At 47.5% G+C, this 17,825-nt stretch overlaps 1 protein-coding gene across 3 annotated transcripts in view; it reads right to left on the bottom strand.

The window, feature by feature from the left end:
- Positions 1–502: 502 nt before the first annotated feature.
- prr12b (proline rich 12b) overlaps positions 503–17,825 on the bottom strand; it is a 40,750-nt gene continuing 23,427 nt past the window's right edge. For 2 of the 3 annotated variants that reach the window (XM_061225261.1, XM_061225264.1), the window contains exons 6-15: positions 10,679–11,549; positions 9,448–9,893; positions 7,593–7,709; positions 6,095–6,228; positions 5,147–5,502; positions 4,647–4,769; positions 3,860–3,957; positions 2,471–2,602; positions 2,242–2,337; positions 503–1,753 (exon numbers count right to left, since the gene is read on the bottom strand). In XM_061225261.1, coding sequence (XP_061081245.1) covers positions 1,619–1,753; positions 2,242–2,337; positions 2,471–2,602; positions 3,860–3,957; positions 4,647–4,769; positions 5,147–5,502; positions 6,095–6,228; positions 7,593–7,709; positions 9,448–9,893; positions 10,679–11,549 — 2,508 coding nt within the window. In that variant the 3' untranslated portion in view covers positions 503–1,618. The remainder of the gene's footprint in view (positions 1,754–2,241; positions 2,338–2,470; positions 2,603–3,859; positions 3,958–4,646; positions 4,770–5,146; positions 5,503–6,094; positions 6,229–7,592; positions 7,710–9,447; positions 9,894–10,678; positions 11,550–17,825) is intronic. The other variant, XM_061225263.1, reaches the window with a different exon arrangement.

Genomic DNA, 17,825 nt, shown 5'->3' with positions numbered 1-17,825 from the left:
ATTTTCAAACCCGAATTTAAGGACTATAAACACAAGCAGAGGGTGAGCCTTTTTCCAATGATAGGAAGGGATGTACAATGGTCTTGTTTGACACAAAACTCTTACCTATTGTACCTGTATCTTTCAAACAAACACGGACACAGATTCCGCCCAACTTCGGGAAAACATCAATATTATGTTTTATTGGGTGGTAGCTACGGTTTGCTTCCCGGCACAGAAAGTCTGCATCTACAGTATTCATATATTCTTACATATTAGCAAATTACAAAATATGTTATGCAGTTGGGGCGAGCTGTGAAAAGATATTAATAAATTGAATTCGCTTTTTTGATAATAAGAAAAGATTATTCAAAATGATGAACAAGCACCACCGTTTTGACTGAGCAGTGGATGAGTATCTCCCAGCGGCGCTCGGAGCCAGCGTGAGGGAGAGTACGGGCACTTACACAAGAAAGGGGGAGACACAGAGAAATCATTCAGAGAGCCAGACAAGGGCAGCAAATTTCATTTCATCTGTTGTTCTTTTAAGTTTTTTTTTAATTTTTTTATTAGCTTTTGTCAAATACAGGTAATTAATGTACAGAGCAACTGGGAATTCGAGTTGAGAACTGTACAATATATACAGTAAACACCAAAAAATCGCAAGAGAATAAACAAACAGGTAGCTCCAAAAATAATAATTATAATAAACAACGTACAGATAAAAAACAACGAACAGTAAACACATTTTTTAAATCATTACAGCTCACTAGTTCCTGCTTTCTTTCAGAAAGCAACAAAAATGCATGTATTTAACAGTTTCCTCCCCTTCCTTTCTCTCATTGTCTTTTGAAGAACAAACAAAAAGACTACCGTTACTTCATCGTTTAATTTCAAATACGTTTTTTTTTTCCTTTTTTTTTCAGCACACAAAAAAAGATGACGTGCTCTCGTCTTCTCGCGCCTCCATCCTTCGGCCAAGGCGACGAGAAGAATCCAAGTCATTTCATTTAATACCCTAACAAAATATTATTATTTAAAATAATAATAGCAAATTATCCCATATTGGGAGGGTACTCCTTAAAAATGTCCTCGTATAAATAATCACAATTATTTGTATAGGTATATACAGACACGTCCCACATTACGTATGTGAAACAGCTGAAAAGCAAAACTGACCCTGCTGGAGCCATTAAAGTCCGTCCTCTACAGAAATATGCTATTCACTGTCAGTCTTCCATACGTCAGAGCAGTTCAGCGACATTCACACCTCGCCCCACCCATCCCCTCCCCTCCCCTCCCTTTAAAAAATGTCAGTTACAGTCGCCTTCCGAATGAGAGCAAACCGAGCACAGCTCCTCCTGACCCGCCCGGGTCTTCCCCAGACTCTCCCGTCGGGCCAGGTGAGGTGGGGAGGGGTCAGACGCCCCCCTTGTTTGTCGTGTGGCTGGTCAGAGCGGGCCTGTGTGGAGTCGGCAGCCCAGCTCCTGCCTGAAGTCTCCGTCGAGTCGGTTCAGCCGGACAGGTATCGAGCGTTACCCAGAATGCAACAGCAGCCAGCTCCCGCTCCCACGAGCCTGCGTACCAGCCGAGCGCGCGTCCGTCTCTCTCCCCTCCTCTTCCTCTTCCTCTTCCTCCCTCAGGCCTTGGCGCTGAGAGTGAGCAGCTCGACAAAGGAGTCAAAGAGCGTCTCCAGCCAGCCCTGGTTAGCCATGCACTGCTGCACCACCTCCTCTTGCCCTGGGTCCTCCGCTGCCTGCTCGATGCTGTCCGTCTGCATGCAGCCCAGAGGGGAGGAGTGTGACACAGGCATGGAGAAACGCACGCACACGTAAAAAATGTTTTTTTCTGTAAATATCGAAATTGAATTTCTCAAGCAGTGACTGTACCCTACACTAAACCTCATTCAGCAGTGACTGTACTCTACACTAAACCTCATTCAGCAGTGACTGTACTCTACACTAAACCTCATTCAGCAGTGACTGTACCCTACACTAAACCTCATTCAGCAGTGACTGTACTCTACACTAAACCTCATTCAGCAGTGACTGTACTCTACACTAAACCTCATTCAGCAGTGACTGTACTCTACACTAAACCTCATTCAGCAGTGACTGTACCCTACACTAAACCTCATTCAGCAGTGACTGTACCCTACACTAAACCTCATTCAGCAGTGACTGTACCCTACACTAAACCTCATTCAGATGAAAGAGAACAGAGAGGAGAGGCAGATAAAAGAGTGTGGCTGATAATCCTTACCTCTCTCTTACAGTGCAGGAAGGTGTGATATTTGTAATGGTGGAGAGAGTGATAGAGACTGTAGATTCGACAGGTTTCTGCTGACAGCTTCAGGTCCTGAGAGTGACAGCCAGGCAGACAGAGGGAGATGGAGAGAAAGAGAAGGAGAACAAAATGGCAGTTAAACCACATCCAGCTAGACGTCTGTCACGCACCCGTGTTTTTGCAGGGACCGTGTTCCAGCACTTGCCTGTGGTTTGGGCGTGGTCTTTTTGATCTGGTTCAGCGTTTTCCGGTTGTACCCCTCCCCGCACAGCCGCACCTTCACAGCCCCTGTCTCCAGGGGGTCCGCGGTCATCTGGGGGAAGGAGTGCAGAGCTTCCTACAGGAGAGATTCAACATCCGCATTTAACACTCAGCATCCAACATTTAGCATTCAGCACACCACATTCAACATTTACCATTCAGAATTTAACATTTAACATTCAGCATTCAGCATTTTACATGTAACACTCAAGATTCAACATTTACCATTCAACACTCAAATCATTGTCCATTCAACATTTAACATTAAACATATATATATACATTAATTCATTTTCTAAACCACTTATTCCTGTTCAGGGTGATGAAGGGTTGGAGCCCATCCACATGCAGTGGGTGAGAGGCAGATATACACCCTGGACAGTTCACCCATCTATTGCAAGGGAGCACACAGCATTCACTCACACACTCATACCGATGGGCAACTTAAGACTCTCCAATCAGCTGGTCTGTGAACTGTAGGAGGAAAGTACTGTGTTGCTCCTCCAGAGTGACTGATGCTATCTTTGTGGCTTCCCTCACCAGTCCCCTTACAGACGCGGAGTTCTGAGGGGCAGCCTCGTCTAGTCAGAGCCTGGGTGCTGTGGTGGAGCCTCCACTTTCTTACCATTGATCCAGTATTGCTAACTGGCATGTCCGACCAGTCGGATACTGTTTTTGTACCCTATTCCTAATTTCATACTTCATCTCTAACTTCCGTGGAATGTTGTTTGGTCTTCACTCCATCCCTTCAGACCGACAGTCTTTCCAATGATAGCTCAAATGTGCACATTTTATCTGGAAAATGTGCATTGTTGAAATGATCCACAGGTGGAGGCCGATCGTAAAAAACAATATGCGTCATCGTTGAGGCAATATTTTTCATCTGTGTATGCTTATCTTTCAATTTGGAGCTCCCGGAGCACAGGGGGTCGATTACTTCTGCAAACCGCTGTGAATACCTATAGCACAAAGTCGATAGCAAAAACAACACATTTCACTCTCCTGTTCCCATACTGTTGGAGGGCACTGCATTTACAGTTTTTCAAATATATTTGGGGTGTGGCCGTTGATATGGGAACGACCTCCAACTGAGTGGGCATCCTGAGGGGAGCTTTGGACAGCTTTGTAGACCCTCCCCCTGGACTTCATCTGCACAGTTTCTGAAACAAACCGATTTAGACGGGAAAAGGCCACCAAAGTGATCGCACACGGCAAAACATGAGGAAGAACCGAGAGGAGACGAACAACACATGGACAGATATACAGACCTAGTGCTGAGTGACCAAGTTAATCCTCATAACAGACAGACAGACAGACAGACAGACAGACAGACCTGGTGCTGAGTGCTCATGTTTGCTCTCCTCAGTAGCCTCTTCTTCTGCTCGTTCAGGATGCTGTCGATCTTCCTCATGGGGGGCAGATACAGCTCGTCTGTGGGAGGGGGGAGGAGTGATGACCTGCATGTTCACACACCTCCACTGCACCCATGCCCCCATTCTCCCCCTCCCCTGTCCACTGACAAAAGAAATAACTACCCAACCTTCACATAATCAACGGCTTGTTCCCAAAATGACTTTTAATGACTGAAAATCATTATTACATCACAGCACCCCGTCACTCCTTCAGTCTAACGCCTACACCGGCACTATTCACCTCGACTGGCTCTGAGAACCATTCACCAGATTCCAGAGCGTAAATTAACAGAGGAAAAAACCTATCCTTGTTTCCTCTCTCTCCCCCTCCCCTCTCTCCCCCTCCCCTCTCTCTCTCTCTCTCTCTCTCTCTCTCTCCCCCCACTCCCTCTCTCTCTCCCTCCCTCTCTCTCCCCCACTCCCTCTCCCTCCCTCTCTCTCCCCCACTCCCTCTCCCTCCCTCTCTCTCTCCCCCCCACTCCCTCTCCCTCCCTCTCTCTCCCTCTCTCTCCCCCCACTCCCTCTCCCTCTCCCTCCCTCTCCCCCGACTCCCCCACACTCTCTCCCTCTCTCTCCCTCCCTCTCCCCCCACTCCCTCTCTCCCCCCACCCCCACCTCTCTCTCTCTCTCTCTCTCTCTCCCTCTCCCTCCCTCCCTCCCCCAACTCTCTCCTCCCCACTCCCTCATCCCCCTCTCTCCCTCTCTCACCATGTGTGTCCTCCAGAGCCTGGATCATGTCCGGGTCGAGGGCGGTGCTGACCAGCATCTCCACATAGCTGCGGAACAGTTCCCTCATGGCCCGAATGTTCACTGCCCCCCTCAGGGACACCGCTGCAGAGAGAGAGCACATACACCACGGTTATACCTACGTTAACCCTCACACACCTGCTGGGACGAGCCTGACAGAAGTTATTACATAGCCAGAATCTTTCTTTCAATTGTCTGACCAATTTGTGCGTTTTGACACTCACTCACTCACTCACTCACTCACTCACTCACTCACTCACTCACTCACTCACTCACTCACTCACTCACTCACTCACTCACTCACTCACTCACTCACTCACTCACACACTCACTCACACACACACACACTCACACACTCACACACACACTCACACACTTCACACACTTCACACACTTCACACACTTCACACACTTCACACACTTCACACACTTCACACACTTCACACACACTCGGTTCGCACCGTCATCCTCACAGGGTGGCTCGGGGTCAGGTGAGGACTCTGATGAAGAGGAGGGCACCTCCTTCAGCCATTTCTTCCTCTTCTTGGGCGGAGGCTCGGCCTTCATCTTCACTGGCCTGGCCCTCGTGGGGCGCTCCACCCTCCGCTCTCCTCCTCTCTTGTCCTCCCTCCCTCTCCCTCTCTCCACTCCTCGCTTTTCCACTTTCTCCTGAGACAGCTTCTTCTCTTTTTCCTTCTCCCTTTCCCTCTCTTTCTCCTTCTCTTTCTCCCTCTGCTCCCTCCCCTTATCCTCCCTCTCCACCCGGGGAGGGGTCTGGGTGAGAGGAAGGAGTGTGGGCTTTGGAAGAGACTGACGCCTGTAAAAGCAGAAACACAAGTACATCAGCACCACAGGAAGTACATCAGCACCACAGGAAGTACATCAGCACCACAGGAAGTACATCAGCACCACAGGAAGAACATCAGCACCACAGGAAGAACATCAGCACCACAGGAAGTACATCAGCATCACAGGAAGAACATCAGCACCACAGGAAGAACATCAGCACCACAGGAAGAACATCAGCACCACAGGAAGAACATCAGCACCACAGGAAGTATATCAGCACCACAGGAAGAACATCAGCACCACAGGAAGAACATCAGCACCACAGGAAGTGTATCAGCACCACAGGAAGAACATCAGCACCACAGGAAGAACATCAGCACCACAGGAAGTAGATTTTGTTAATTTACTCATCTCCGGTTGTTGAATAAAGTTTTTTGGGGGAAATGCAGGAAGTACATCAGCCCCAAAGTAAGTACATCAGCACCACCACACTTTTAATGTGCGTTCAGCACACTGTAGATTTACAGAGGAAAGGGACACAGCGCTCACTGAAACAGGACAGGGAGACAGGTTCCTGAAACAGACACTGACACTGAGGGGGGGTGGGGTGCACTGCGTACCTCAGAGTGGGCGCCTGTCTGTGCCAGGGTTTTCTGGAGCACACCCTCACATAGTCCTTCTTGTTGACGTTCTCCAGGAACTTGACATACAGACGCTGGTAGCGCGTCTTGGCATCACCAAAGTACCCCAAGTACTGAGGAACACACACATTGATTTCCTGGTTTAGGTCTTCTGTGCATGCTGGAGGATGTGTGTGCAGGTGTGTGTTTGTGTGTGCAGGTGTGTGTTTGCAGTGGGGAGGGCTGGGACACTCACATTGCTGGAGGATGTGTGTGCAGGTGTGTGTTTGCAGTGGGGAGGGCTGGGACACTCACATTGCTGGAGGATGTGTGTGCAGGTGTGTGTTTGCAGTGGGGAGGGCTGGGACACTCACATTGCTGGAGGATGTGTGTGCAGGTGTGTGTTTGCAGTGGGGAGGGCTGGGACACTCACATTGCTGGAGGATGTGTGTGCAGGTGTGTGTTTGTGTGTGCAGGTGTGTGTTTGCAGTGGGGAGGGCTGGGACACTCACATTGCTGGAGGATGTGTGTGCAGGTGTGTGTGCAGGTGTGTGCAGGTGTGTGCAGGTGTGTGTGTGCAGTGGGGAGGGCTGGGACACTCACATTGCTGGAGGATGTGTGTGCAGGTGTGTGTTTGCAGTGGGGAGGGCTGGGACACTCACATTGCTGGAGGATGTGTGTGCAGGTGTGTGTTTGCAGTGGGGAGGGCTGGGACACTCACATTGCTGGAGGATGTGTGTGCAGGTGTGTGTTTGCAGTGGGGAGGGCTGGGACACTCACATTGCTGGAGGATGTGTGTGCAGGTGTGTGTTTGCAGTGGGGAGGGCTGGGACACTCACATTGCTGGAGGATGTGTGTGCAGGTGTGTGTTTGCAGTGGGGAGGGCTGGGACACTCACATTGCTGGAGGATGTGTGTGCAGGTGTGTGTGTGCAGGGGGGGGGCTGGGACACTCACATTGCTGGAGGATGTGTGTGCAGGTGTGTGTTTGTGTGTGCAGGTGTGTGTTTGCAGTGGGGAGGGCTGGGACACTCACATTGCTGGAGGATGTGTGTGCAGGTGTGTGTTTGTGTGTGCAGGTGTGTGTGCAGGGGGGGGGCTGGGACACTCACATTGCTGGAGGATGTGTGTGCAGGTGTGTGTTTGTGTGTGCAGGTGTGTGTGCAGGGGGGAGGGCTGGGACACTCACATTGCTGGAGGAGGTGTGTGCAGGTGTGTGTGTGCAGGGGGGGGCTGGGACACTCACATTGCTGGAGGATGTGTGTGCAGGTGTGTGTGTGCAGTGGGGAGGGCTGGGACACTCACATTGCTGGAGGATGTGTGTGCAGGTGTGTGTGTGCAGGGGGGAGGGCTGGGACACTCACATTGCTGGAGGATGTGTGTGCAGGTGTGTGTGTGCAGGGGGGAGGGCTGGGACACTCACATTGCTGGAGGATGTGTGTGCAGGTGTGTGCAGGTGTGTGCAGGTGTGTGTGCAGGGGGGGGGCTGGGACACTCACATTGCTGGTAGCGCAGAACTGCCGCTGCCCATCCTTGATTTCGGGGGAGAACTTCTGCAGGAGGGCTTTCTGCACCCTCCAGATGGGGGGAGGCTCTCGGCCTGTCTGCAGAGCCAGCTGTGGGGGGGGGGGGGGGGGGTCACGTTAGTGTGTGTGCATGTGTGTGTGTGTGTGTGTGTGTGTGCAGCTACAGCCATCCCATCTCTGTCTGTAACCCTCTCTGCTTCCTCCCTGTGGAATGTGTGTGGATTTCGTGTAAAATTCTGAGTGTGGAATTATCTTAAAATTATGCAATGTTAGTTGGGGAACTTGTAAAATAGACTTCTAAAATGCCTTTTTTTATTACATTCCCCAAGCCGAAGACAAAGATTCTGTTGTAGACAAAACTTTGTGGACAACCACGCAACTTAACATCAATGCTCATTTACTCAAAGTTAAGATATGTTATTAATAAGCAGAATAACTTAAGATAGCATGTCTAGTCTATTAGCTGTATTTAGCAGAGTGACTAAATCAAGTTTATTTGTCAAACGCTAGTTGTGCAAACTTCAGACTGCGAGTGTCCTCGTGAAGACTATACGAATGGAAAACTTAAAATCAATATAAGAGATAAAATAAGAATTAGGTAAGAAAGAAAGCAGGCTACAAATAAAGCTGCCAGAATATGACTAGGCTAGCAGCTGGTTCAATCCCATGCAACGATGTAGCTTAAATGGTGCATAGCCTGACAGGTCGTGAACGTTTAGATACAGTTAGGTCAAATTAGCTGGAAAAGCATAACATTAGTAGGGAGGGCAACCCGGTTTTGGGCATTTTCCAGGAAACATATTCTTCCTGTTTATTTTTCATGTATAATGCCATAAATGCTATCGTAAAATCAAATAACATATACATCCACTAGCTTGCCATTTGCAACAAACACTTGGATGGAGAGATGAGTCAAAAGCGGGAGTTTTTGGATGACACAGGTACAATTATGTCTGCCTTAAAGCAAAAGTAGCATCTCACAGTAAGAACATCAGACATGGTGGTGGTAGTGTGATGATGCAGGGATGCTTTGCTGCCTCTGGACTGGACCTGGAGGGAGGGTTTGCACTTTTTGAGATTATTTTATGGGTTCTAATACAGCAGATAAGCTCAGTAAAGTGGAAACTACTTTTCACAGGGGTGACTTGGGTTTTTGAGTTGAGTAAATGAAACAATAATTTAAACTAAAGCAAAATAACTGCCCTGCACTTGTATGCCTCCGCCAACCAGTCAAGCTGCCGTTTCCATCCCTGTCTGTCCAGCAATAACTCACTTATAAACTTGAGGAATCCACTACAAGTAGAGCTAAATGTATTTTTATTATTAATATTATTCAATATTTTTTCTCATTAGAAACTGACAACCTGAAAACACAACACCTCTGGCCACGGCTGTCACCAGCACGGAGGCATAGAAATGTGTTTTGGGTTTGCACAGGTTCCCTTAGTCTTGTACTACATTTTGTCTAAAGACCTGAAACCACTCAGTGTCACAAATATGCAAGACGCAAATATCGTGCAAAAATCGGGACCTCACTGTAGGATAGACAGAAAAGTTGGCGTATGGATAGACAGTTGTGAGAGTTGTGAAAAAGGGTGATGGAAAGCAATTGAAACAGATTTTTCAAATACATGATGAGGTGACAGGTCCCAAGTCACATGCTTCTGCTCCAGGGAGCCCAGACCTCTGCCTGGCCCCAGCTTGTGCCCTCGTCAGAACAGGTCGATGGACCGACTGGCACTTTCTTCCGCAGGCTTTCTGGGGAAATGGTCTGGACATGTGGGACACGGAAACGCAGCGGGAGAGACAGACCAGGAGCGGCGCCCACCTTGAGGGTCCCGATGTCTTCGGTGCGCACCACGAACTCGTCCCTCTCGCGGAATATCCCCTCCCCCCCGCTCTCGCTCTCCCCCTCCTCGCTGTCCCCGGCCAGCGCCGCGCCCCGCTGCTTCTGCGCCAGGTGCAGCGCCGTCAGCAGGGGCGCGGGGGCCTCGTCGGGCGTGGGGGGCGGCGGGGGCGAGGGGTCGGACGGGGGAGGGGTGGCGGACGGGGGCAGGGCGGGGGGCAGGGGGGACGGGCAGGGGGAGGGGAGGGACGGGGGCAGCGGGCTGCAAGGCTGGGATGGGGGCCGGTCGCCCCGCAGGGGGAGGGGGGAGGGGAGGGAGAGGGGGGGCGGAGGGAGCGGGGACGGAGAGGAGGAGGAAGGAGTGGGAGAGGGGGAGAGAGAAGGAGGAGAGGGGGGAACCGGGGCCGGGGGGGGCTCGGACGGGGAATCTGAAGGAGGGAGAGAGGAACAGATGAGATAAACTTGACTCCAGCTGCAAGCAACTGCATCACAGATAGATAAAGTATTCAGACCCCTTCATTTTCTGATTTAATTTTAATTTGTTAAAACTGCCAATCTATGCTCAATAACCCATGAAAAAGTGGAAAAAATGTTAATTGCTAATTTATTAAAAATCCAAAACTGAAATCTCTCATTTACATAAATATTCAGGCCCTTAATTCAGTAATTTGTAGAAGCCCCTTTGGCAGCATGTACAGCATCAAGTCTTCTTGGCTAAGTATCAACCAACTTTGCACACCTGGATATGGGCAGTTTCTCCCATTCTTCCTGGCAGATCCTCTCAAGATCCATCAGATTGGATGGCATCAGTGAACTGCCATCTTCAGGTCTCTCCACAGATGTTCTATGTCCTGACATGCAATTGTAGGACCTTATATACACAGGTGTGTGCCTTCAAGTTCTCAAGATAATTCAATCAAACAGGATGCACCTGACCACACTTTGGAGTGCCACAGCAAAGGGTCTGAACACTTATGCAAATGAGATTTCAGTTATAGTTTTTTTCCATAAATTAGCAGTTTTCTAAAAACATGTTTTCACGTTGTCATTAGGGGTTATTGAGTGTAGCTAAAGTGTACAAAAAAAGTTAAGGGGTCTGAATACTTTTTGAAGCCACTGTATGTTTGTAGTACATCCATAAGCAAGAGACCAACAATACAACCTTCACTCCACGTGTCACGACAATGGTAGTTAGAAATCGTTCATCTCTTACCGTCAACCTTTGGCACACACAGAATCTCCAGCTCCTCCTCCTTCTCCTCCTCCTGTTCCTCCTCCTTTTCCTCCTCTTCAGGAACCCTCCTTTCCTCCTCTTCAGGAACCCTCCTTTCCTCCTCTTCAGACACCCTCCTTTCCTCCTCTTCAGACACCCTCCTTTCCTCCTCTTCAGACACCCTCCTTTCCTTCTTATCCTCTGTCTCCTGCCACACCTCTTCTTCCTTCTGTACCTCCTCTTCTTCCCCCACCCCCTCCTCCTCCTCCTCTTCCTCCTCCTCCTCCTCTTCCACCACCACCCCCTCCTCTACGCTCTTCTCCCCTCTCTCCATCTCCATGGGCTCAGGCAGGGCCTGGGGCTCAGGGGTGGAGGTGGGGGTGAGGGTGGGGGTGGGGGTGTGGACGGGCAGGGCAGGCGGGGGGGTGAGGGGCGGGGCTTGTTGGGGAGGCGGGGCGGGCTCCAGAGGGGGCGGGGCCAGGACCTGGGGCGTGTCGTAGAGGGCGGATATGGCGGAGGAGATGCTCTTCTGCAGGTCCTGGTTCTTGCTGACAGAGTCCTCCTCATCGGAGGAGAAGGAGGGCAGCGTCTCCAGGTTCCTCTTCAGCTCCTCGTCCAGACGCTTGCAGGGGCTGGGGCAGCTGCCCAGACCCAGCCCGCCCTCGCCATCCCCGAACGGGGGAGGGGGCGGGGCCGGGGCCGGGGACAGCGGCCGGAGCCCACCCTTCATGGGGGCGGAGCCATCGTCCCCGGCTCCGCCCCCTGGCCCTGGCTCCATCCCGGAGCCGGGAGGGTGTGGCCTCTTTCCGGATTTGAGGAAGTCCAGGAAAGAGGCCATGAACCCGGATTTCATCTCCGCCTGTTTGTCCTCCTGTGGGGAAATGGAATGCGTAATGTTGAGAAATAAAGGAAGAAAGTCGGCAACACATGGGTAACGAGTACACTCAGTGAGCACTTTATTAGGCATTTATTTTTTAGATTAATTGGTCTTCTGCTGCTGTAGCCTATCGACTTAGAGGTTTCCTCCCTGTCCGCTTTGACCAGTCTGGCCCTTCTCTACTGACCTCTCTCATTAACAATGTGTTTTTGCCTGCAGAACTGCTGCTCACTGGATGTTTTTTGTTTTTCACACCATTCTCTGCAAAATGGTGTGAAAAACAAAAAACATCCTTGAGTCTAGAGACTGTTGTGCGTGAAAATCCCACAAGATCAGCAGCTGAGATACTCAAACCACCCTGTCTGGCACCAACAATTATTCCACCTTCTAATACACTTTTGTCCCCATTCTGAAGTTTGGCCTGAAAAAAAGCTGAACCTTTTGACCATATCTACATGCTTGGATGCATGTAGTTGTTGCCATGTGATTGGCTGATTAAATATTTGCATTAGCAAGCTGGTGTACAGGTCTTTTGAATAAAGTGGTCACTGAGTGTATATTTTTAGCCTTAATTTTTATTGCTTTATCAACGATTAACAGAACATATTTGTTTTACATATTCAGCAGGGTTGTCACCATAGAGCAGGGGTGTCAAACTCCAGTCCTGGAGGGCCGCAGTGTCTGCAGGTTTAACTCCAGACCTGGAGGGTCGCAGTGTCTGCAGGTTTAACTCCAGTCCTGGAGGGCCGCAGTGTCTGCAGGTTTAACTCCAGTCCAGGAGGGCCGCAGTGTCTGCAGGTTTAACTCCAGTCCAGGAGGGTCGCAGTGTCTGCAGGTTTAACTCCAGTCCTGGAGGGCCGCAGTGTCTGCAGGTTTAACTCCAGTCCTGGAGGGCCGCAGTGTCTGCAGGTTTAACTCCAGTCCTGGAGGGCCGCAGTGTCTGCAGGTTTAACTCCAGTCCTGGAGGGCCGCAGTGTCTGCAGGTTTAACTCCAGTCCTGGAGGGTCGCAGTGTCTGCAGGTTTAACTCCAGTCCTGGAGGGCCGCAGTGTCTGCAGGTTTAACTAATTAAGGCCTCAGGAACAAGGTGTGTTCCTCTCTTTCGTCAATCAAAGACTTAAAATAATGAGTCATGCTGAAGCATATTGAAAACCTGCAGACAACACGGCCCTCCAGAATTTGAGTTTCACACCCGTGCGATAGAGGGAGTAGAGAGGGAAGGGGGCGCAGGAAACTGGCCTCTACTGTGCATGCTCAAAGAGCTTGCCGCCCATTCAATTAAATGTAGAAAACTAAGGTGATTTAACGGTCAGATAAAAAATGTCCTGATTAGGTTCTGTCATAAGTTTCATTATGTATAGCGGTTTGCGAAACGATGGTTGTTTTGGTCCTGACGTTTTAGGAAATGTTTATTAAAATGGAAACATATACTACATATTTTCACAAACTGCTTTTTCATATGAAACATAACATGCTTAATCCCTGGGATTCACAACCTAAGGTTAGCTGAAGGCGTGCTTGCCTCTCAAGTTAAATACGTAAGTCTATGGTTGTAGTAGACACAAGACACAAGACTGTTGTCTAAAGTTTGTCTCTTAATGACTCTTGTCTTTCTCAAAAGGCCCTAAAGCAAAGACATTGCTTGTGTTAGCCGGTGTTCCTTCCACTAACACCGTGTAACCAATGTGTTCCTCATTCCATTGGGGTGGGGGGTTGTGAAGGAACACAGAAGGTTCTTCCAGTAGAAGTCTCTCCAGGTTTGCAAGTCGGAGGTACCTGAGACATTTCAACATTCAACTCGCTCCTCCATTTTTGTTTTATATAACCAACCGGCTGAATGACTTTTCAGCAGTAATATATTCGAATACAGGTTTTAGATAATACTTCTGGTACCCTCAGAATTATAATGAACATCTGTGCAGAAGGATTTTTGAAATTAGGGCTCCTCACTTCTTACCAAAAGCAATGTTCCATAAATTTGCGATCAGGCAGTCCGCGGTTAAGCCATTTATAAGCCGTTTATATAATAATAATAATATGTAATATTATTATTATTATTATTATTATGATTATTAATAATTCCTCCCACACTCAAAGTGCTTCACAGTGAACTGGTTGCCTCTGCTAGGATGCTACATTGTCCAGTAGGTCAATGACTCCAAATATAACCTAAACTCACCGTGTTCCGAACAGAACACAGGGAAGTGGCCGCTTCCACCACAAGTTAATGTCTGTTCAATGATAGTTTTTCTCCTCAGGAATGTGGTTTATGATTATGGTTGCTTATTGACTATCTCAGATGCTAAAACAATATTTATAGAGAAAAAGACATATAACTGCACAACGTCCGTGTGTTCTGAAGACCGTGTTAGCTCACCATGGTCCGAACACCGCCGTATAAGCCTGACTGGTTCGTAGTCTCTCGTTAGAAACAGCTTCCCCTCCACAATGTCACAGGGCATTATAACTGTCACTGTATGCTCAAATGCATCGCATATGTGACTCGTACCAAGTTTTTATGAAAGCGGAAGGAAATATACTTTCCACACACACACACACACACACACACACACACACACACACACACACACACACACACACACACACACACACACACACACAGTGCGACTTTTATTCGTCATGAAAGTCACACTGTTCGGAACATGCTACATCCATCCATAAAAACAACATCCATGTTCTGCAATGGCCATCTCATTCTCCAGGCTTAAATCACATCAGGAACCAGTGGTCTGAACTCAAGAGGGCAGTCCATAAGCGCAAACCCAAGGATATCAATGATTCATACAAATACTGCATGGAGGAATGGTCAGAAATCCCTTCAAATCTATTCTCTAACCTAATCACCAATTATAGGAAAAGCTGTCATCTTTGTCAGAGGTGTTCTCACAGTAGTAAACCAGGGGTGCCAACAATTGTGGAACCTGTTCTTTAGAGAAATATTAGTTTTATTTGAAAATTGTAAGACTTTGGTTGATTCCATTGAATCATTAATAATGCGCTCTACACATGTTGGAAAATAAAGCTTATGTCTATAACTGTGCATTGTGCATATTTATTGAGGGTTACCTGGCACCCACCTGGGTGATGCAGCCATTTTGCACCAGAATGCTCACTTCACACATGTTATTTTTATTTTCACTTTGCTTAGCATGAAAATTCTATGATTGTAATTAAGGTTATGAAAAAGTATTATTTATAGTGATACATTTTGCAATCTAACAAAATGAGCAGCATCTGCCATCTTCAACTGCGAAAGCTACTTCACCTGGCCAGGGTAGGAACTGGCGTGCTTCCAAACCAGAAACCGTTAACCTACTACACAAACTCCCACCATTAACGTTTCACGCCTGCCAAAACCCACACGCGCCAAAGCTGGGGGCAGGCTTTGCTGGCTATTACAGCATTACTGTATCACTGACCAACATTCAACGTTTAGAGAGGAAAGGTACATAACATAAGATTTGTCAGAGGTTCTTACAGCTACAACAGATCTAGTTCTCTGATAATTGGGGCTGAACGGCCTTATACAAAACCAGCCAGACTGCACAGGAACTCCTTTAGTTCGCAGTGTCAGGCTGTGAAGAAGACACGGGCCCAGAGCACTGGTGTGCTTCAGCATAGTTCCGGATTAAAATGCATTTTTCAGCTTGGTAGATGTTTGCAAGTAACTGTGGCATTATATTTGGAAAGACACGTTGCTGTTGAGTTTTCCGAATGTACATTTCCGATGGATTCATTACCAGAAATAAAAAGGTCCATATGGTCCATTATATAACAACAAACGGAATTTTTAAAAGTCGTCAAATTTCGAAGGATATGTTGAGATGGTACAACATGGATAGATAGTACTCTGGGTAAATGGAACTTACCTTAATTTAGTTGAATTTTATTTTGGGATGAACTGCCCGAGTGCAGTTTGTGCAAGTGAACAGCAGGGCGCAGCAGTGAGACCAACTCCCGTAACTGCTATTGTATAGGAGAAAACTACACTTGGACCAGATTCAACAAATATGTGCTAAATGAGCTTAATCCTTCAGCATTAGTAGCAACTTTACTCATGTTTGTGATTTAATTATTTTCACATTGCACTGTAATATAGGCCATGTGCTTAACAGCACTTATTGCGGAAGTGTCTGGATAATGGGCCCCACATTGAGTGAAAATGGGACTTAAACTGCTTCAGCAATGGCTGATGGGCAAATATTGAGCAAAGTGTTGGCAAAGTTTTGGCTTCAGGGAGGCACAGAAAAACTGAAATTTGCCTTTAGGTTTTCCCAAAATGGCATTACATTCAAAATGTCTAACATTGGAACTACACCTCTGGATTATAAAAAAAAGTCCCTACTTTATTTTTGGGGACTGTGTTCTGTATGACTTTGAAGTTCGGTGTTGGTTTGATGAACTGAAGACTCACACAAGCATTTTACTGCAGGGCTTGTGTGTACACAAGCTCGAGGCAGAAACCACAGAAGACTCGAGAACTGGTTACGCCAGTCCTGTGTTCTTCCTGCCTGCTTCCACCATGTTTGGTATCAGTCTCAAAAGCATATGCTGCACTGAACGTTATAGTAAAGTACAGAGCTGTAATATATTTTATCAAGACTTGAGAAAAATAACTGCTTCTTTCACATAGCTTCTACCCATTATTAATAATAATAATTATAATTATAATTATGAATCATAAAAATAAAAAAAACAGATCAGTCATTCCAGAAAACTGCATTATCAGCTTACCTAACCCAGAGTCTCAGTTCCCTAAAGTGACAAAAATACCAAAGGTTTTTCCACAGTGCCTGGCATTCAGACAGGTTTCACAAGCTAAACAGCAAACTTCATAAAAGATAATTAAACTGCCAGTTTACATCTCAAACATTCCGGCCTGCAGTGGTAAATTGGACAGACTTTATTTGGACTGTATTTGAACAGCGTATGTACAGAGACGTTTAAATACAATCCAGACGTGCATACTACATTCCACCGCCCTGCAAGAGTTCCGGTCAGCACTGCCTATGAATATTCATGAGCTGGCTGGGCCTGGTACATATTTTGTTTCTAAATGATTGTCTGCTTCACGGCATCCGGACATATCCAGAGGGATTATCGCTGGAGCAAAACAAGAAAAGCTCTTACAGCTCATTAACATCCATAAAGGCACAGATCTCCTTCGCTACACAGAAACAGGAGCTTGACTTATACAAAGCCTTAAGTCCATCTAGTATCATGTACACGTACACCCAGGTAGAACTTTTTTCTGCAAGCTGAAAAAAAAAAATCCTCATTTGGAAAAAAGCTTGCCTCTCCTGCGTGAAAAGAGTCAGAGAACCCCCCCCCCCCCCCCCCCATTCAAAGATCTACATCGTAATAAAATCTAAAATGGTGACTGAATGCTTTTTCAGTTTCTTTGCAAAGCTAAGACAAGCGGGGGTCACTCTCAAGCCATGGGAAACTGTCTCAGTGTTCTGTGGTAATGTAGGCAGTTGGATAATATGAAAATACTAAATATGCCTTGAAGGCCAAACTCGATGTGTTGTTCTTTACCTTAGTACATTTTTTTTGGACCAATGAGGAGGCAAAGCTGAATTGCATTATAATGCTAAATGCTATGCTAGTGCATTTCATCATAGACGGCAACAGCAACAACTCCATATGAGCACATGAAGCATTAAATCTTTCTGCAACGACAAAATTACAAGGCTCCGTATCATCATTAAATGATCAACATGCAGCTTTTCATTGCTTTTTTTAAAATATCGTAGTTATGAGTGCACGGTCAGATTTGTGTACCAAATCCAACAACAAAGATTACCTTATCTATCCTCGGCTGCCCAGTTTCATGGGACGAACCAAATAATTTGTGCCTGTGGGTTTTTTCAGAGTTTGTGTTTTTGGACAAAATTCTAGGTGGTGCTTTGGGCTGTGATAGCACCACTAACCTTTTCCCAGGTCGTGCTACAGCACCTGCAGAACCTGCAGCACCACCCATTCCAGCCGCATTGGATCAGTGACTTTGACCTTGGAATGACTGTTGGTGCCAGGCAGGGTGGTTTGAGTATCTCAGAAACTGCTGATCTCCTTGGATTCTCATGCACAGAGTTTGAGGAGAACGGTGTGAAGACAAAAAGCATCCAGTGGAGAAGGGCCAGACTGGTTGATGCTCACAGGAAGATGACAGGAACGCAAATAACCACGCATTACAACAGTGGTATGCAGATGAGCATCTCTGAACACACAACACATCAAACCTCGAAGT

The sequence above is a fragment of the Conger conger genome, chromosome 16, assembly GCF_963514075.1.
Source record: "Conger conger chromosome 16, fConCon1.1, whole genome shotgun sequence".
Lineage (NCBI taxonomy): Eukaryota > Metazoa > Chordata > Actinopteri > Anguilliformes > Congridae > Conger > Conger conger.
This window is presented reverse-complemented; position numbering and strand designations above follow the sequence as displayed.